This window comes from Camelus bactrianus, chromosome 17 (assembly GCF_048773025.1).
Source record: "Camelus bactrianus isolate YW-2024 breed Bactrian camel chromosome 17, ASM4877302v1, whole genome shotgun sequence".
Taxonomy (NCBI): Eukaryota; Metazoa; Chordata; class Mammalia; order Artiodactyla; family Camelidae; genus Camelus; species Camelus bactrianus.
The window spans coordinates 24,213,417-24,234,082 of NC_133555.1; the positions used below are offsets into that span (position 1 = coordinate 24,213,417).

General features: G+C 48.9%; 1 protein-coding gene across 5 annotated transcripts in view; it reads right to left on the bottom strand.

Annotated features, from left to right (window-relative positions):
• Positions 1 to 20,666, bottom strand: part of PTPRG (protein tyrosine phosphatase receptor type G) — a 673,139-nt gene that overhangs the window by 103,328 nt on the left and 549,145 nt on the right. For all 5 annotated transcript variants that reach the window (XM_074344575.1, XM_074344574.1, XM_074344576.1 and 2 more), the window contains 3 exons: positions 8,814 to 8,998; positions 5,707 to 5,815; positions 1,029 to 1,078 (listed from right to left, as the gene is read on the bottom strand). In XM_074344575.1, coding sequence (XP_074200676.1) covers positions 1,029 to 1,078; positions 5,707 to 5,815; positions 8,814 to 8,998 — 344 coding nt within the window. The remainder of the gene's footprint in view (positions 1 to 1,028; positions 1,079 to 5,706; positions 5,816 to 8,813; positions 8,999 to 20,666) is intronic.

The following is a 20,666-nucleotide window of genomic DNA, read 5'->3' on the forward strand; positions in this document are numbered from 1 at the left end:
GAGGAAAATGAGGTGCAGCGAGGTGAAGGGGTCGAGGCGGGGTTGCCTGTGCCCGAACCTCAGTTCATTCTTCCCACCGTACCAAATCGGGGCTCACCTGGGGGGCTATAGTCGCACATGGGATCTTGGGAAAATCAGAAGCACTGCTCTGAGTTGTCCGTTTAATTTTAGTTCTCATAACCTGATGTGCAGAACCCAAAATTCCATCTCACTGTTTACGCAGTTCCAAACTATACAGCCAGAACAACTTAGCTTTCCTCATTTTATCACCAAGTTTCAGTTTGAAAACATGTAGTTTAAGGATGCTCAGGTTAGCCAATGTGGAGGTCTGAGGTTGGTTAATGAAACGCCAGATGCCACATAAGATAAGGCTCTGCAGACAGAAGTGTCAGACAGCCTGGACTTGAGCCCACCACCCCTCATGTGATCTCTGGGAGACGCTGGGTGCATTACTGCAATTCACTGGGCCTCAGTTTCCGCATCCATAAAATGGGGTAACAGTAACACTAGTCTTGTGGGATGCTGTAAGGAGTAAATAAAATAGTAATTTGTGCCTGAAACCCAGGAAAAGCTTAATAAATTTTAGACTTCTACTGTTAACACCAACACTCTGATGAATATGAGGATTACTAGTTGCACTAGAAAGAGGAAAACCTGGATATTATTAGGCCCCAGAAATGTGGAAATCCATGTAACCTGGGGCAAATGACAAACTCTTGATTTTAGTTATACGTCTACTCCTTTGTGTCCTTACATCATGTGATCCCACAAATAAATAATTTAAAACATGGAGAATTTTTTACCTTGACAAAAATTGTAACACTTATTATATATATAACACTTGTTATAATGTTGCACACATACTATAATGCACTGAACTGTAGGGAGTGAGTAACGTAATTTTTTTGGTATTTTAACCTCTTCACATTGAGCAGTTTGACAACATCATACTGCCACCTTGTGGTGACAGTTTTAAGTGCATGCAAATTACCAACCAAGCATGACAAGCAATCCCATTCTCTACTTACCACTCCTGTTTTGACAATTCTGGTTCCTTGGAATATACGAGTGGTATTAGCTGAGAAATAAAGAAATTACATTGTAAACAATATAACTCTGTTGTTGTTCCAACAAAACTGTACTTACCTACAAATCTGAATTATGTATAAATTTTACATGTCATAACATAAATATTCCTTCTTTAGATTTTTTTTTCCATTTAAAAATCTAAAACCCTTCTTGGCTTGTAAGTCATTAAAAAACATGCAAAGGGCCAGATTTGGCCTATGGGCCATAGTTTGCTGACCCTTGTCTTAAGCTATTATAACTTAAACAAAATTTAACCGTCTTCTATTTTATTGAGGTAAAATTTACATACAGTAAAGTGTACAGATCTTAAGTGTAGATAGAGTCCAATTAATTTTCACCTCTGGAAACACCTGTGTAACTGCCTCCCCCATATTAAGATCTAGACCCTCTCCAGCACCACAGGTTTGCATGTACGCCCACCCATCCAGTCAATACTCCCTTCCCTAAGAAAACCACCACTCTGACCTCTGTCAGTGTTTTGTCTATTTTTGAACTTTGTATAAATGTAATCATATTATTCCACTGATCCTCTCTACTGTCTTTTTGGTTATAATTTCTTATATTAGCCTTTCAGGGACTATAATATGCACCCTAAACTTATTACAGTTTACCTTTAATGAGTACTTTTGCCTCTCCCTAAAAATGTAAGTATTGTACAATAATTTAATTATTTGCATGACTCACTTTTTGCATATTTATATCTACTTAAGTATTAAAACCCCGTAAGATATTGCCACGGTTGCTTTAAATGATCAGATTCTTCTATATTAATCACAGATTACTCTTCCTGGTGTTTGTTCCTTCTGGTAGTTCTGTATACCCATGGGTTATTATTAAACAATATGAAACTATGCAAAATGTTTAACTGTGGAAAGTTACACCTAACACAAAACTTACCATCTTCAAGATTTTTAAGGGTACGGGTTTGACAGTGTTCAGTGTATTCACATTGTTGTGTTGCAGACTGCCAGAACTTTTCCATCTTGCCAAAGGCAACTCTGTACCCATTAAACAACTCCCAGTTTTACCCTCTCCCCCCAGTTCTGGACAACCATCCTTCACCTTCTGTTTCCTTAAGTTTCACTGCTCTGGATAGCGCATCTAAGTGGAATCATCTCTATTTACTAGTCGTTCTATAACTGGCTTATTTCACTTAGCATTAAGTCTTCAAGGTTCATCCATGGCCCACGCATCAGGGTTTCTTTTTTAAGGCCGAGTAATACTCTACTTTCTATATGTACCAGGTTTCATTTACCCACCCACTGTGGATGGACTGTGCCCACCTTTTCTCTATTAAACAGTATAACTGAAGAAAATACATCAAACTGCTTCTTTGTGCTTACCTCAAAAAATAGTGCTATATAAACAAAAAGTTTGCTTCATTTATGGCACTGAAAAATTAGCAAACAACGTTAAATCCCCAAATAAATACTTGTACCTGCTAGAGTTTTTATCTAAACCAGAAGCAGCAAGTGCCTGACACCATTTTGTTTGCCCTGCAAGCTTAAAAAAAAATTTTGCTGCCAATGCTGTAAACAGCAGCTTTCACCAAAAAATCCCAATTTCCTGCTCATCCTAAAAAAATCACAGTATTTGGCAAAACTGAGATCACCTTCCTGCGGGGCCACATTTGGCCAGGGCTGAGTATCTGTCATCCCTTTTTGATGGGCGCGTATCTCCAATATCCACTGACGGTCCTCTCCCGATTTGTACATGTTCCCTGCCGGGCCCCGGGGCACCTGCCTTTGCAACCCCCAACTGGACCATGTATCATTTTGCACGGCTGGAAAGCGGAACGTGTGAAGAGACAAACGCGGAGAACAGACTGATTGAGATGTCAATACAACCAGGTCAAATAAGGCAGCCAGGAAGCAAGCGGCTCTTCCTGGCACTAAATATAACCCACCGCCACCAGTGAGTTGCTCCAGGATCGATACCGCACTGCCTCAGACAGGTGCACGCACCTCCTTTTGTTAAGACAGGAAGAAAGCTTCCTAGGAGACGTGCTTTCCCTGCCCTTTACAAAGGCCTTAATTGAAGGCCAACAAACTTGGTAGCCACTCCATCACCAAGCCCGCTTTTCATCGATCTGGAACAGTTTCCACCGGGGTCAGTTCCAGCCGTGGTGACTGGGAAGTTTCTATAGGACCTTTCAGATCAGGAGCCCCCAGGCCTGATGGAATTCAGGGACGGGGGGGAAAGATGACACCTGCCTTCTCACAAAGCTCTCACTGGGGTGCAACCTTGTCCTTGCGGGAGGAACGCAGGCTCCGAATCTCAGCTGTGTTCACAGGAGCGTCCTGCAACTCTCTCTGATTACAATCACGTATTTTCCCACTGCCTTAAGAGTTGCGCACAGCTACTTCGGAATATCACTGAAGTTCCTCGCTACTCAGAAATCACAGTTGCCAGCAGACCCCGCCACTTGTCATTTGATACTTTCATAAAAGAAGTGCACAGATCACTCCAGCCCAAATTTGTTCCTTTAAAATATTTTGACAACTGTATTTGCACGTAATTGGTTTTCTTTCCTGTGTATTTTACTGATTTATTTGCAACCATCCTGAGAGAGGATCTGTTGGCTTGGCCAGGCTGCCTGATGGGTCCGTGACTCCAGGAAAAAGCTTAAGAGCCCCTGTTTCCCATAACTGTTGGGAACTGCAAAAAGGCTTTCGAACACTTAGTAATCAATCTTTTTATCCGTTTTGTCAAAGACCAGGGACACAGGGTAACAGTTATGCTTTAGGGGTGGTCCGTTGCTGGGTATAAATGATCGGGCTTTGGAATAAGAAATCAGACTCAGCTGAGTAGCCAAGTGGTTTTTTTGTTTATTTGTAGGTTACTTGACTGCCTGGAATATCATTTCTCCCTCCGCACAGAAACACCTGCATTACAGGCTGCCCTGATGTCAGATGATATAACTTACGGGCAAATGTTGTGTCCCTGGGAGCCACTCCACAGATACTGCCTACTAGTATTACTGTCATATTTACCACACAGTAAAGTAAATATAATGTACTCATCCCATTACAGAGAGCATAAATATTGTTTTATTTACTATAATAATGTAAATATTCCATGTGGCTTCCTCATGCTCCCAAACCAGATGGAAACTTTATCCCTGGGGAACTGAATTCTTCTGAACAAGGTATCCTTAAAACTCCCTAAGCTTTTTTTCTTTCCCATTTAAAACGTCAGTCCTAACAGTTGATGAGTTCTGTACCCTGGCCTCTACCACTCACAAACTCTGAGCCGGCTCCCGGGAAGAGGCGCGCTAGCTTACCTGAAGATTTTATTTTCGCACGACCCACTGGAAGCTCTAGGGAAGATGCTAAGGCCATTGTGGGGAGGAGTGAAGGACCCATGTGCCCCTTTGTCAACATGCAGGACATATCCAACATAGAAAGGGGGTACACGCAGGGCCACCTCTGAGCAAAGAAAGTCTGCAGATGAAGGAGACACTAGCCATCTTCAACACGTCACTGTGATGAGATGTTTTAAATATTCTGGGCTTGGAATTTATAGCTGATGAAGCCTTTTGGAATTACACTACATTACAAACACTTAGTTTTTCAAAGTCCGTGCAGAAGCCAGCGAGCTCAGGGGCCTATCAATCAGGAAGGCAGTTTTGCAGACTCCGGGCTCTTAGTCAGAGTACAAGGGAGCCCTAATCGTGGTTTATGTGCCCAAAGTCGGGACCCCGGCCTCAGCAAGCTCCCACTAGGGCTCCCCGGGATCTCTCCCCTGGGCCGGCACGGACCTGGCCTCAGCCTGTGGACCCTCCTCAACACAGGCAGACCGGCCCGTAAGTACCTTCAGGGCACAGATGGACACGGCGAGCATGATTTATTTGTGGGAAAAAAACCAAGCTGTGCTAATTTCAATTACTTTAAATGGAAGGATGAGATAATGTGAACCTTAGCAGAGAACATTTCACTACTGAGTGCGAAACTGCAAAGCTAGAGGGGGTCCTCAGAGGGAATCCAGGCCGGAGGGCTTCCCACCCTGGGGTGCATCCTTTATTATTTTTTATATCAAAACAAATCTTCAGGGGATATTTATGGTTGGTACCAGGCTCTGCCTTAATACTCAGAAGGCATCATATCATGTAATTCTACAAGGACCCTGTGAGGAATATTGAAATAGAACATAACTCGATGACCGAGTTTCCTGGCGCCCCTTTTAAATTCTGCACCAAAGTGAATGATCCTCTTGCCCCGCCCAAGTGCTGGCCTGGATCTTTCCACTGGACCCTCCATCAGCTTCCTGAATTGTGCTAGAAACCCAAAGGTGGTGTCCTCCACCTGACCTGGAGGCGGTTATGCGATCTGACACTGTGTTGGACAAATATTTGGTTCCCCGTGGTTGGAAAAGAACAATAATTAAAAAGATTATGCACACTTCGCCCCTCTAGCCCCCTCTGGCCTGTGAAGTACCCCCCTCGCCACTAAAGGCCAGGCCTAAATTCCTGGGGCTTTTTAGGTGTGACTGCGAACCCCGCAGATCCCCAGGCCAGGCTTGTGTCCTTGTTCCGAGCACCTGACCGGGAGAAAAGACAAAGCACGAGGGAGGAGGGGCTCGGGGCGGGCAGGCCAGACAGGCCGGCTGCCGCCTCACCTTGGAACAGCATGGTCTGGCTGAAGTCGCTCCTCATGTCGTTCCGACACACGGCCTGGACTCGGAACAGGTAAAGGCTGTCAGGTGAGACGTGGCTGATGGTGGCCTTCTGCAGGGGAGGGAAGAACAGGCAGTGAGCTGGTGTGAAAGTTACCCCTGACGCCTAGAATGACGTTAAGTGTCACTTTTAGGCTTCTGGGCACCACGGCGAAGCCTGACAGACACGATGCGTCCCCACTGACCAAAGGCTCGCTCTGAAAGGAACGCGTGTCCAGAAGTGTCCCTGCCTGGGAATCGGTTTTCAGCACAAAAACGTGTAAAGTGAGAGAACAAAAATCAGTCTTGACTCACGCTGACTCTGGCTTGGAAAGTGTCTTCAACTCTCTTTATGCCCAGAAGGCTGGACTTCAAGCAATTACAAATCCAAGAATGATTTACCCTAGACAGTCTCCAGAATTATCAGGTACACTGAATTTCCAGAGCCAGGCAGAGCTTAGAATAGCCACGACAAAATCTCTGCGTGTCTGTTTCTTTGCAGTTTAAAGGTCTCACTGCACTGTGACCTTGGATAGTACGGGGCACGATGCTAAAAGAGCACCTGACTTCAGGTCAGACGACAAAGAGATCGACCTGTGTCATACCACCCACCAGCTGTGTGACCCCGAGTCAGCTGCTCAATGTCTTTCGGCTTCTGCTACCTTCGTTGTAAAACGGGGAGAGAAATAATTCCCTCCCAGGGTTCTTGTGAGTGCTGTACAACACAGGACGGACAAACCTTGTTCACAGGCAGCCCACACCACGCAACGCAAAGAATGCCCCTGGTCCAACAAAGCGGGTGGCCAACAGCCCACAGCTCCAGTCCGGCCTGCCGTTTGGCTTTTGTAAATAAAGGTTTATCGACACACAGCCACACACATTCATTTGCTCGCTGTGGCAGCTGTCACCCTCTGATGGCAGAGGTGAGCAGTCACCCACTGAGGACAAAGAGCCCTTAAAAACCTAAAATCTTAACTCTCTGACCCTTTCTAGAAAAAGTCGGCCAATCTCTGGTCAAACGTCACCAGCCAGGTCCCAGATCCCTAGTCCTCAAAGCTTTATTCCAAGAGCCTTTAAAAATCAAAATCTGGACAATACCTCAAGAGCTGGGAGCACTTGCTTCCTGAAGAAACAAACAACAAAAGCAGTGTTTTTTCAGAGACTCCCTAATGGATGAAGTGTCTCGTCATTGGATCATGAATTTGGAGCCGAGCACAGACAGCAGCTTGGGGTGCTTAACCACCGAGCGGGTTTCCCCTGGCGCAGCTACTGAAAACCTCTGGACAGGCATTAAAATGCTCCTGTGGCCACACCCGCTGGCTAACAAACGGGTTCCCGGTGAGAGCAGGAGGTGGGGGTCAAGTCATTCACTTTAGAGCCTCATTTCTTGCTTTCGGAAAAGGGATGCACGGACACCTGTCGCACAGGTTTGCAGTGAGGTTGAGAGAGAGAGAGAGAGAGAGAGAGATGAACGCTGGAAAATGCCGGGAAAACGCTCAGTATTACTTTCAGGTTTTGGGGCCCCAAGAATCGTAAGTTAGAGGATAGTTTTGCTGCTGCTGAGCCAGCACGCTCAACTGCTTGAGGAATTGAGAAAATTAACTTTGTGTGTCCCCAAAGAAAATAACTACCCCTAGAAATTCTTATAAAAAAAGAACTTCCTGTCAGAGCGTGTATTTTGCCCCCTACATCTCTTTCTCTGAAACTAATTTATGCCTCCTGCTCTAAATCTCTAACCCCGTCTTCTGTTCAGAGCAAAATCTTCACCCCAGCTATGCAGGGATTTACTGGAATTCACTCCAAGTCGGTATCTATTCATCTTCGCGCATTTAATTATTTTCCACTTAGAATAAGAAACCGAACCAGCACCTAGGTACTTTCTGCTGATGAAGGAAGCCATCTTTACTTCAGAAAGAGACACATCCCGCACGGACTTGCAGCCGTGAGAAGAGAAAGGTTAAAACACAGCATAACCTTGGGTGCCTTTCCGTGGATTCCTCTTTGACTTCATAAAGCTCACTGTTCCCTAATGTGACCCAGATACCAATGTCTGGTGGGGAAATTGAAAATATAAATGGAAATGAAGTAAGAGAATCTCCATCTAAAGCAAAACGAAAAGTTATTATTCTGTAACTGACTGAATGGGCCCTGGGGACTGACTCTGCGTTGGGAGGAAAAAAAAGAAGTGATAAAGGTGTTAGGAATCCCACTCGGCGCTATTACATTTTTCACGTGTGCAGAGGATCGTGCGCCCCATTCTTCCAAAGCTTTCTTTTAATTAACAATGAATGCAAGGCTTTCAGACCCAAACGTGTCACTCTGAGTTTCTACGCAAAGAAGTCGAGAGCAGTGCTTGTCAGAGCCACTGCTCTTCCAGGGGAAGAAGCCGGCTTCTGCAAACAGCTGTTCTGAACAGCCTTGCTGGGTGCCGGCCACTAAATATTTAGGCACACTTCAGAGGAGAAGGTGCATCGGGCGTGTGCAGCTCGACGTGAAGTCAGGTGTTGCAGCGTCTGAGAGCGGAGGACAGCGGTTAAAAGTTACCTGGTCCCGGGGTCTAGCAGGTAGGCATGTGTGAGGCAGATCGAATGGGACAAAAGGGAGTGGCGGGGACTGCGGACAGCTGCACGGTGGGGGTGACAGGAGTAGCAGCGGCAAGGGGAAGCGGAGGGTGAAAACTGCAATAATAGGAACAGCGAGGACCGACATCGCCCTTGCTCCGTGCCAGGAGGATGCTGAGAATGCACGTCTGTACAGCTCACTTAAATATGGACACTCACACTGTCAGATACAAAGGGCTTCATGGAGGCTTGCTGGGTTTTTTTTAATAATGGAAGGAAAAGCAGTCCATTCTGAAGGGCCAGCTATGAAGAAACTAACTGGCTTCTCTCGGTGGCGGAGCTGGCCAGCGTGAGGGCAGGATGCCACAGTTCCTGCTGTAGCCCAGACCCGCCCTCAGCAGACAGCGTTGAGCTGAGACGACACAGACAAGACACCCCGGAGAGGAACCCAGGGCCCCTCTCACAGCTGCAAGGGGAGCAGACACCCCGAGCGGAACAGGGAGGTCTCACCAAGTCCTTGTCACTGTCCTTGGTGAACGTCTTCTCCTTCTCATCCTCGTTCTTGGTCCAGCTGTAGGAGATCACGTAGTTCATGATGGGCGGGTGGTAGATGGTCTCGGGCTGACTCCAGGACACCTGCAGCACCGTCTGGTTCAGAGGCTGCACCTTCATGTGGATGGGCGGAGAGCTGCAAACTGAAGACACACGGCCGCGCTCAGGGTCTGCCGGCACCACACGCCATGCGACCATCTGCCCCCTTCCACCCGCGTCCTGCAAGACTGCACCCTCGGCAAGTCGACACGGTGGACGGGAAACACCCAGACTCCCGTCACCCAGATCCACCTGCTGCTCACAATTTGTCACATCTGTTCTCACCACCCCCAACTGCTTTCTACACACACTCATACACACGCTCAACTGTCTTCCTGTGAAGTCACTGAAAGCAAGTTGCAGACATCCTGAACTTCACTCCTTAATACTCTGGTCTGTGCTCCTGATACGCACTTTCTCCTACATAACGGCAAGGGTCTGAGTGTCTGTGCAACCTCCAAATTCGTATGTTGAAATCTAACACCAAATGGAATGGTATCTGGAGGTGGGGGCCTTTGGGAGGCAATTAGATCACGAGGGTGGAGCCCTCGTGAATGGGATTAGTGTCCTTCTAAGAGACCCCAGAGAGACACAGTGAGAAGCCAGTTGTCTGTGACCTGGGAGGTGGGTCTTCACCAGACAGTGAATCTACCAGCACCTTGATCCTGGACGTCCCAGCGTCCAGAACAGTGAGAAATAAACTTCTGTTGCTTGTAAGCCACCTGGTCTATGGTATTTTTTCTTTTTTTTATAGTAGCCCAAGCTGATTAAGACAGTCCCCATAAAACTGCTTTCATGCCTAAGAAAATAAACACTAACATGAAAATGCTGTCTGATATATCGTCCCTATTCAAATTTCCCCAGATGTCTCCAAAAGATTGTTTATAGTCCTTTCTCTCGACATCACACATTGTATTCGGTTGTTAAAAGGCTTTAACCTCTTTCAATCCAACACAGTCATCTGGCCTTTTACTCCACAATGATTTTTTTTTAGAAGCCATTTAACTTGTGGAACGTCCCAACTCACTGAAACTTTAGATGAAATTTTATTGATCAGAGCATAAACAAGTACAATTTAAAATGAGACGTTAAACGATCTTAAAAGCAAAGGCATCAAAAACCAGGAGGACGTTCTCTGGACCAGCAGGATGCTGTGTAGCTGTCGTGCTGTGGGGGCATAAGGAAAAGCCAGGCTAATTCTGCTTACTCCTTGTGGCTGGCAGGTGTGAAGGGAGGTGCTGGTTCCACATCTATCTGCGGACAAACCCGTTAAATGACTGAGAATATTAAGTCAGCCTTGAACAGGGACGTTTTGGACCTCTAAATGTGTTCTTTGCCAGAGGCCATGGTCCCTGCCTCCGTAGGGCTTCCAGTCGAAAGCAGAATTTCTCAACCTCAGCACTACTGGCCTCTTGGGCCAGACGATTCTTTGCTCTTGTACTACTGTACTGGCATCTTTCTGTCCCTGCAGCAAGCCACATCCCTTCATTTCCTGGGCCCCTGAATACACAGTTCCCTCTGCCTGACGCACTGGGTTGTCCTGGGCGCTGCAGGATGGTGAGCAGCACCCCTGGCCTCTGGGCACCAGATGCCCATAGCAACCCCTCCCTCAAGTTAAAACCACCACAAATGTCCCCAGAGGGCCAATCACACTGGATGAGAACCACTGGTCCTAAGAGGGAGACAGGGGTTCGTCAAAGGATGGCAGGTGTGGAGTTGCTATTACAGGCCAGGATGGGGTGGGGGGTGGGGAGCAGGGCTGTATCTTCCGAGCAGATTATAGAAGATTTGACTCACGCTATGGGGTCCAGGGAAGATGCCTTTGAAGAAGGTACATCCAACTGAGAACTGAGTGGAGATGCACTCCGTGGGAGTCAGGGGAAGTGGGGGAGGGCAGGCTAAGGGACCAGGGGAGGGAGAAGGCCTGAGGCGTGGAAAGGAAGGCAGTGGGGCTGGATCAGGGCACCAGGAACAAGATGGGGGCCAGTGGAGTGGGAGGCCTCGCAGGCCCAGATGAAAATTCTGGTCTTTACCCGACAGCACTCAGAAGCCACGGGAAAGATCTGAACTGGAGAATGACACAAGCAGGTCTGCACTTTACAAAACTCCCTGAAGCGTCAGCTGAGCGTAGGAGAGCCCCGAGGGGATAAGAGCAGAGAAGGGAGGCCGGCGGGGCCTGCAGGACCTGGGAGAGACCAGGAGGAGAGCTGGTTCTAGAGCTAACAGAGGTAAAAGGCCTGCTGACGTGCTGAGGAAGGAGGGGCGTGAGGGCAAGGGAGGCGGTGAGGATGCTGCTGGGGTCAGGAGAGCAGGCAGGGAGTAGCACTGGAGAGGATGGGCCAGGAGGGGGCCAGGGTTTGGTTCAGGCTTCTCCCGGGAGCCCAACCACATGCCAAGCAGCCCACCACGAGCCAGACTCCCCTCTTTGCTACTCAAGAGCCCCAAGCCCAGGGCAGCCCTGGGGAGGACGGCTTTCCTGCTGGAAGCCGTGGATCCAGCTTTAAGGAGCGAGCTGCTGGAGGAAAGCGGAGATTGGTTATGACAGGGAGGCATCCTTTTGCTCTTCAACTGCCAAACCCCGCTTCAGTCGGACAGATTCGCTTTGTGCGACTGAGATAGGAAGGAAGGGATAAATTAATGAGGCATTCCCACTGCCCTGCAGAACCCCGGGAGGCATTTCGCTGCCTGCTGCGCAAATGCCACCAGAGCAGAGACATCAAACAAAGAATGTGACGGCAGGCTCCCAGCAAGACAGGGGGGTGAAATGGCAGAGTGTGGACACTAGGTGGCGCCAACAGACCGTTTTAAAACACTGACTTCTGAGTGCTTTACAGCTTCTTAACCCAGGGCGGAGAAAGGGGAGGTGGAAATCAGGAAAGGATCTTTCCAAACACGAATAACGGACCAAGGAGGTTTATATATTGGGGAGCGTCTGTTTCTCATAGTGATGACCAGGTCAGATTTCCTGACATCTACATCTTTTCTCACCTCCTACCATGTTCTTACTGATCTCTAGAATTCTGAAGCCATCACTTCCCGGCTCCAATTAGCCGTGAGCTGTACGGGGATGCATGTATCTCTAACAGTTACATCATAACCACATAAATAATTCCATCACCCACATGTGGATGCAACCATTCTTATTTATTCTTTGAAATTAAAATAGCTGGGCTTTTCTTGGCTGATTAAAATGACTCATGTTAATGTGTTTCAGAAGAAACCCAAGTCGTCCAAAAAAGTAAAGAGAAGAAAGTTAATTTAAAAAATCATCCAAAAATCCCAGTATCCAGAGATAACCACTGTTAACTTTCTGCGGATCCAACATCCAGATCTCTCTTCATAGATTTGGGAAAAACACATACACACAATTTGATGTAAATGGGTGCATCACAGCCCTGTGAGTGAATCTGTTTTACTCAATATGTCAGGGAAATATTTCCTTGTCAATAAAGAGAGCTTGGTATCACTGTTTTGCATGAAAGGACAGAACCCCACTGTCTCAATGGGCTAGAAAATATTGGGTTAAGTTCACAAAGGAAGCAGGCCTGGACCACCAGCCAGGGGAATTCAGTAACCGTGGCACCTCCAAAGGCCCACACTTGTCCCAGGCTCCACGTGGGAGCACCGGGCCCCTGTCTGTCCCAGCCTAAGGGAAGGGCAGCAGGTGGACAAGAAACCTCCCTTCGGTTCTCCACCTCCCTGAGAGGCTGGGGTTTCTGGGCAAGGTTTGGATGAGGCACCTGCAGGTTACTAGGGGTGGGCACACTTTTCCTGTAAAGGACCAGACGGTCAACATGTCTGGCTCTGCAGGCCACAGACAGGGTCTCCGTCACAACTACCCAGCTCTGCCTTTGAAGCCCGGAAGCAGCCGAGGTCGCCTGTGGCTGAATGGGTGTGGCTGTGCACCCGTGAGACCGGTCACGGAGCCTGCATTCCCATTTCACACCATCTCCATGTGTCATGACATCTTTTGTTTTTTTTTTCCAACTGTTAAACATATCAAAACCACACTCAGCTCCTGGCTGTAGAGAGGGTGCTGGTGGGAGAGTCTGGCCTATGGGTCAGTGGCTGGCTGATTCTATAGACACAGAGGAGAAAGGGAATCCAAACTTTTCTTTGAAACATGTTTACCAGCTGCACTTGTGTTCTTAGCACCGAATTCTGCCCCTAGGCCCAGCCTGAGGGCCCCACTCGTCCACAGAGTCGGGATTCTCCCTGCTCTAGTGTCCCTCAGCCTTATGCTTACTGACTTTGCGGACCACCTGTAAGGAGTGATCACACGGCCCACTGGAAGGTAAGGCAAGCTCCACGGGGCTGGCTGGCAGCCCTTCTGTGTTCTTCGCTGCATATCCTCGGTGCTAACTCAGAGCTCTCTACAAACACGGAATGAAGGAATGGCAGGCTGGGGAGACGGAACCAACTCCCCAGCCTTCCCCCTGGCCACAAGTCCCAGGTGACGGGGCCCCTTCCATGTCTCCAACCTCATCACTCCCCATTTCCTCCCCACTGACCCCTCCCCAGCCAGGCCCCCACCCCAGTCTCCTGGAAGCCCGGGCTTCCCCCAGCAGGTCTCCCCCAGGCCCCCGGGCCCCTCTGCTCCCTCCTCAAAGTGCTCCTCATGCTGCTGGGGGAGGTAAGGCGGCCAGACATCCTCCAAAGAGCGCGTGCCGTGTGCTGCCGAGTTCTGCGGGCAAACAAAACCTCCTTCAAATTCCAAGTATGAAACAGACGAAAGCGGCACTGTGGTGTGTATCACAGAAGGGACAGCTGGGAAGAGCTGGCATATAGGAAAGTGTGGACTTTGAAGGCAGACTCACACAGCCCCTTGTGTTCTCATCTGTAAAATGGGTGGCTACCACCTGGTAACACCCCCTCACAGGCTTGGGGTAAAGGTCACAGGGAACACGGCAGTTCAACCAGACTCTGTGGGCCTGAGGCCCAGGGGCACACACAGGGACAAGCTGTGAGGCCCACACAGTGTTTGAAGAATTGGTATGTTTCACATACAAGGCTGGCTTTTTAAACTGGGCCTGCGCCCACCCATAGCAATGGTTTCCCGGAGCAGCGAGTGCAGTCTCCCCTTCAGATGGGACAGCGGTGGGGGATGCTCACATTTGCTGCAGTCCCCACCACTCCCCACCGCCCTCACCCACAGCTGCCTGGCCGCCAGGCGAGTTCTGCACTTGACCTAAAACGAGCACCAGGAGGTGCCCGACACCCTTGACAATGGCCGCGGCAACTGCACTCAGCACAGGGAGTCGGCCAGTCATCTTGACACATCCTTTCGCACAAAATTGAAACCCTTTAACCCTGTGGGAGGCACCCCACCCGGCTCTCTAAACGAGCATCCCCTATGAGGCGCTCCTGACATCAGACCCCTCCTTCTCAGGGGCCTGATTACCTTCTCACGGGCGTCTGATTGCGTTCCACAGGCATCTGGGGTGCTGCTCGGCGCTGGCTCCGAGAATTCCTGCCTTCATTCTGCACCACCTTTAATTATGATCCCAACCTTTGTTAAATAATGAAGAGGCTTCTCGCAGAGCACCCAAGGTCCTCTAACTCGCCATCAATGTCAAGGATATTTTCTCAGTGGGTCCACAAGTAAATGACAGATTCCTCCACACCCTCTTCATCTGGGGCGTTTTAGGTAAATGGACGGGATATGTTCTTTGTGAAAGTCAGGGTAGCTTCCAAGTGCCTTAAACTCTCTGGATTTTAAATCCTCCCTGGGGCTGCCTCCCAACCACGGGACCCCTGAAGCCACGAGCCAACTAGTGATCATGAGTCAAAGAGACAGCACGGCTCAAATGCCGTGGTTTGTTGCCGATCCACTCTCACAAAGCTTGTCGACAGAAACCAAGCTGCCGGCTCCCGTGGGGGGGGGGGGGGGAGGCAGAGATGCGGCACCCTACACCAGCAGGGGACCGGACTGCGAGGGACACGGATGCCGCCCGTCCGCCGGGGGGCGGGGGAGAGAGAGCAGAAGTGCCATCTCCTCTTAACGCAGAAGAGAACTTTTCAGGTGAACAGAGCCAGCAGCCTCGCCTCAGACAGCTTAAATGCCCATCCTTTCTTCACCATCCCCACTTAGCTGAAGAACCCTTGAATACACAGTCCTTTCGGGGAAATTTTCAAAGAAATGGTCTTAGGGAAGGAGTTATCTTTTCGAAGGGCTGTATCAAAAAGGCCTAGGTCAGCACAAAATCCCCCAAAGCAACCACCTGGGACTTCAAACCTGGAGTCTTGGTGCTCCAGGGGGTCACCTTCCCCACCCCCACCCAAGAGCTCACAGAAGGGAAACTGCAGGGGCAAAAGGGCCAGAACTGGGTCAGAGCTGGACCCCAGCTCTGGCGTTTTGGGGATTTACAACATCCAAACTCTATCCAGTTGGAGCTGCCAGCTGCCAGCTACCGTTGGCCAGGCTCCTCGCCTTCATGTCAGATGGTCCACGCAGGCATCCTCTTCACTAAAGGTGAAGGAGGACACTGGGGTCCTGCGAGACCAAGTCACTGGGCTGCGCCAAGGACAGGGGAGTGGGAGGAGGGCTCGGAACTGGAACCCAGTCTGCCATATTCCACACCAGAGGGGGAAGGGGGACATCACGTGCATTCTTTCCACAAACGCCGCCTACGTTTATTTTCTCATCTGCAGGACGATAATAAAGACGTCAGGAGGGTTACTCCAAGTGCTTAAACGGTGAAAACGGTCTCACGCACACACCACGCACCACTACTGCAAGCCTCAGGTCTGCGCTTCTTCCCCAGGTGAACAGTACTCGGCGCAAAAAGCTTCCTTCCTGCTCTCTCTGCCTCCCTCGTTTTCTTTGTTCTCAATGAAAGACGAGAGTGTGGGTCTCCTGACCATTTCCAGAGCAGCCTCCAACTCCTCTGAGGCCCTCAAACTGGGTGCAGTTCAATTACCATTGTCCCCCATCAGAAACACAGACTAAGCTTGTGGTCCCCCAGGCCATCACGGGGATGCTGGAAACGGAAGCGGCGGAGCAGAGTGCAGAGTCCTGCCTGAGGGGGCTGGCTCTGGGCCGAGTCAGCACGACTCACACACCCTGCCATCAAGTTCTCAGGGCAATTCTGCAGGGCTGATCAGTGATGACCAGCGCCATCACTGCTTCTGTTTCAGAGTCTGAGCTCCAAGGGGGTCCTTGATTCACGTTTTCACTCTGGAGTCACGCTACTTTGGTTCTGCACACGCCAGCAGTGTGGTCTTGGATAAAGCATGGGTGCAAGCTTCAGGGACAAGTGCATGAAATGCACAAGCACGTGCTGGCTGATGTGCAGCAAGGATGCTGTAAGGAGCAGCTCTTGTTAAACATTTATTGAGCACCCATTGTACGGCAGGACCGTGACCAGGAACTAGGGATACATGAAAACTCAAGCTGACATGGTCCCCGACCTCCTGGAGATCACAACCCAGAGAGAGAAACAGACATCGTCGCTTTAACCCCCTAAAACAGAGTTCCTAATTTTGGGCTTCTTGAGGACTCTAGATAGAATGCACAGAAATTTGTTAACTTGGATGGGAAAAAATACATTTTACTTTCCCTGATCTCAAACTAAAATTTAGCATTTCCTCACATTTCAAATGTTGAAAACAAACCACAGTAGTGTTAGCAGAACCTGTGTGACATCACCCACAGAAATCACAGATAAATTCCTATTCGATTATTGTTATGGCCAACATCTCAAATTTTCCTTCATGCCCATCATTATTTTAAAATCGTAACAGTTATGAGAGCCGCTGCTAGATTTTATAATTTAATGCCTTCATCAGGAAGCAGATCGATTACTTTATTACAATTAAAAATTATTTTCATAGTATCCAAGGATAACTGGCTTCTCTGGTAATCTATTTTATTTTATGCATCTAAAACCATCAGTATGAATCTACGGGATTCACCAGATGGCTAAAAGAGCCCACGGCACCAAAAAAGTTAAACACTCTCGGCAGTAAGAATTACGTGATTACAAGCTTTTAAGGCAAATATTAGAGTAACTCTGTAAAAAAGATTTCATAAAGGACTCTGACCTAGATTTGAGGGATTGGTTACGAAAGGTTTGCTGAGCACAGTGAACTGAACTGAAATCCAAATTTCACAATGATTAGGTGTTTATAAAATGAGCAGAAAGGAAGGAGGCTTAGAAATGTCAGACAGAAAAAACAGCTTGTGCAAAGGCCCTGAAGTGAGAAAACTGGAAAGGAAACTAGCACAGCGAGGCAAGCAGAGAACGAGGAGGATGGGCAAGACCAGGTCTCGAAAGCAGTTTTTGGAGCTGGGTTCAGCTCTGACCCGAGGCCAGGCGCTGCCAGAGAACCACATTCTCATGATGTGGGAGACCATGGGGCACAGCTGCCCTCAAGTTCCGCCAATCACTAGGACAACCGCTTTCAAGTTTTAAATCTATGGTGTATTAACTAATGCAAGCTCCAACCTGTCATGAGATAACAGAAAATACGTACACACTGGTCTCTGCCGCAGGTCCCTGGCACAGAGCTCCTAAAACCCTCGTAATTTCCCAGGTGGTAAGAGCAGTAAGAGTGTCTTTTATTTTATTTTTTTTTTTAATTTCTTTAAAAACTTACCCATTTTACTTAAACTAACAACCAAACAATCAAAAAACCAGTTCACTCCTTTCTCCCACCCCTCATCTCTGTCAGTTCCCTGTTGTCTATGAGCTTGGTTTTTGTTTTGTTCTCACGTATATATAGGATCATATCTTTCTTTGACTTTTCCACTTAGCATAATGCCTTCCAAGTCCACCCATGTTGTTACAAATGGCAAGACTTTTTTCTTTTTTATGGTTGAGTAATATTCCATACATACATACATACACCATGTCTTCTTTATCCATTCACCTATCAATGGACACTCAGGCTGTTTCCGTATCTTGGGTATTTGTAAATAATGCTGCAATGGACATGGGGGGTGCATACACCTTTTTTCAAGTCAGTATTTTTGTTTTCTTCCGATAAATACCCAGAAGGGGACCTGCTGGATGACAGGGAGGTTCTGTTCTTAATTTCTGAGGAAATTGCGGACTACTTTCCAGAGTGGCTGCACCAATTTTCATTCCCACCATCAGTCCACGAGAGTTCCCTTTTCTCCACCTCCTCACCAACACTTGTTATCACTTGTCTTTTCGGTAACAGCCATTCTAACAGCTGCGAGGTGATATATACCTCACCGTGCTTTTGATTTGCATTTCCCCCGATGGTTAATAATGCTGCACATTTTTACATGTACTTCTTGATCACCTGTACGTCTTCTCTTACTCTAAGAGTTGGTTGTTGATCCCATCTCTGACTCAGAGCTCCTAACACCCCTGTAAATTCCTGACAGGCGCACTAGGAGTATCTTTTGTTCTAATGAGGCAGCTCTGGGTGGGTGGGCTCCCGGACGGCAGCTGGCCACCAGAAAGAAAGATGAAGATGTGACAGGAAGCTTGGAGTTTTCAGCCCCACCCCGGCTCCTTCTTTAGCGAGGGGAGAGAGGCTGCAAACACGATCAGCAATTGATCATATCTACCCAACGAAGCCTCCATAAAAGTCCCCAAGTACAAGGTTTGGGGAGCTTCCAGGTTTGTGAACACATCCATATAATGGGAGGGTGATGCACCACAACTCCACGGGGAGAGGAGTTCATTTGTGTCTTCTGTTATATCCTCTAATACACTGGTAAACGTGAGTAAGTGTTTCCCTGAGTTCTGTGAGCCCTTCTGGCACATTAATCAAACCAGAGGAAGAAACTATGGGAGCCTCCAACGTGTAACCACATGGACAGAAGCTGGGGGTCATTTGGGGACCCACCACTCCATGACGGGCATCTGAAGTGGGAGGGGGCAGTCTTGTGGGACTGAGGTCTTACCTTGCGGGATCGGACGCTGTCTTCAAACAGACAGTGTTAGAACTGAGTTAAACTGTAGGACACCCAGCTGGTGCTGCAGAGAACTGCTTGCTGTGAGGAAACCCCTGTCCCCCACGTTTGGTGACCGGAAGTGTCAGAGTAAAGGATTCTGTGTAGAAGTTAAGGAGAAACACACAGGAGATGGAGAACCAGGTTTTTCCCTACTCAGGAGAAAGAACTAAGTTTTCCTAATACAGCTGGGGAGTCTTTTCTACGCTCCCCAACGGCTTCCCCTCCATTCCCAAGAGCAAGTCCTGGTGTGCAATTCAGTCCCTCGGCCAACAACTGAGTATTAGGAGCTCTTCATGGCAATCACCCTGGAAGACAGGGAACTGGAAAACTTTCTTACCCCATCAGCTGCCTCCACTGTGCACATAATAGAGCCACCCGATCAAAACACGACAGTGGCAGCCAGCGTCCGGGGAGGCAAAGGCAGAAATTCAGCTCTCCAGCCCTCGAAGTACGTGGTTTAGAGTTTCTCACATTACGCTACTGCTGACCTCTCCTACCTCCTTGGAGTCTTTTTCCTACGGGATATCCCTCTTCCCCAGAGAGCTAAAGGCCAGGGGAGGTGCCTATGTCCTGTGTGTGCAGGAAAAAGCATCGTTCAGCTCAGCACTAAGGGAGGTGGGCAAATTCAGGGCGGTGTATCATTCCAGAGCCAGCTGAGAACAGCTGCTTCTCAGACACTGGGTGGAAGGCTGGGTTCCATGTGCCCCCAAGCCCTTCCCTCCCTTCCAGCCTCAAGATGCTGTGACTTCCTGCCAAAAGGGCACAGTGGACCCGTCTCACTTTACCTGAGCACAGCATCCTTTCTACGTGGTACCTCTCCCACTACCTTGCTCTAGAGTCAAGGGCTCCAATTGAGGGTCTGAACCAGAGACCAGGGTGCGGGTCTGAGGTGGGCAAGTGCCCAGTGCCCTTATACTGAAACTGGGTTTTCTCTGGACGAGTCTCCAATTTCCCTCGGCTGAGACGATGTTACAGCTTCGTTTATCATGAAGAAACACCTGGGCTATTCAGACTCCTATAGCTGTCCTCAGCAATTGGCCTCTGCCCCTTCGTTTCAATTTGGCCCTTGAAATAATTTTTCTCTTGGAATTTGGTATCACCTACGCTTGGCACCTACTATATGTAAAAGGAGTGTCGTGGCTCTTGCCCTGTATTCACCTTATCAGCTTTGAATCTCGGATTCTTCCTTGGCACCGGCCTCTCTTACTGGTTCTGCTTCAGGGAAGCCACTGGAGGGGTGCCACTGTTGGAATTCCACCTGTGTTTCAACCACCAGATGGGGTATCTGCACCAAACGGTCACTTGGCTAGGACGGCCCTCTCTGGTATGGCTCCCAGGTCCCCCACACCGAGCGACTGGCCTCCAGCAGCCCCTCCTGGGCTCGGTCAAGAGGACCCGAGAAGAGAACAGGGAGCCTGCCACTTGCTGGAGGGATCAGGCCGTGAACAAGAGGGGCCCCTGAAGTCCCCAGGCAGGAATTCCCTGTGCAGCGCTTGCAAGGGACGGGGCCCCCCTTGGCCTCTGGGCTGCCTCGGGCACTCAGATCTAGACCCTCTGAGGGGCTGGGCTTCTAGCTGGCTGGTGAAAACCAACAGTTTTAAATGCTCAGTACACTGCTCATCGAGAAGGCTCCTCTCTTCCTGGAAGCCTCTGCGTGGAAACCACAGGGCTCCGTGCACTTGGTAGACGGTACCTGTTAGAATTTAGGGTCAGATGTATAGACAGAGCCTTCTCGACACAGGCACAGACTGGAAACGGGACGGCCAAGACACTCATTTTGGTCCAAACCATGCTTTGGAATCACAAAACCTGTCCAGAAAGGGCCCAGGAGTGAAGCCAGC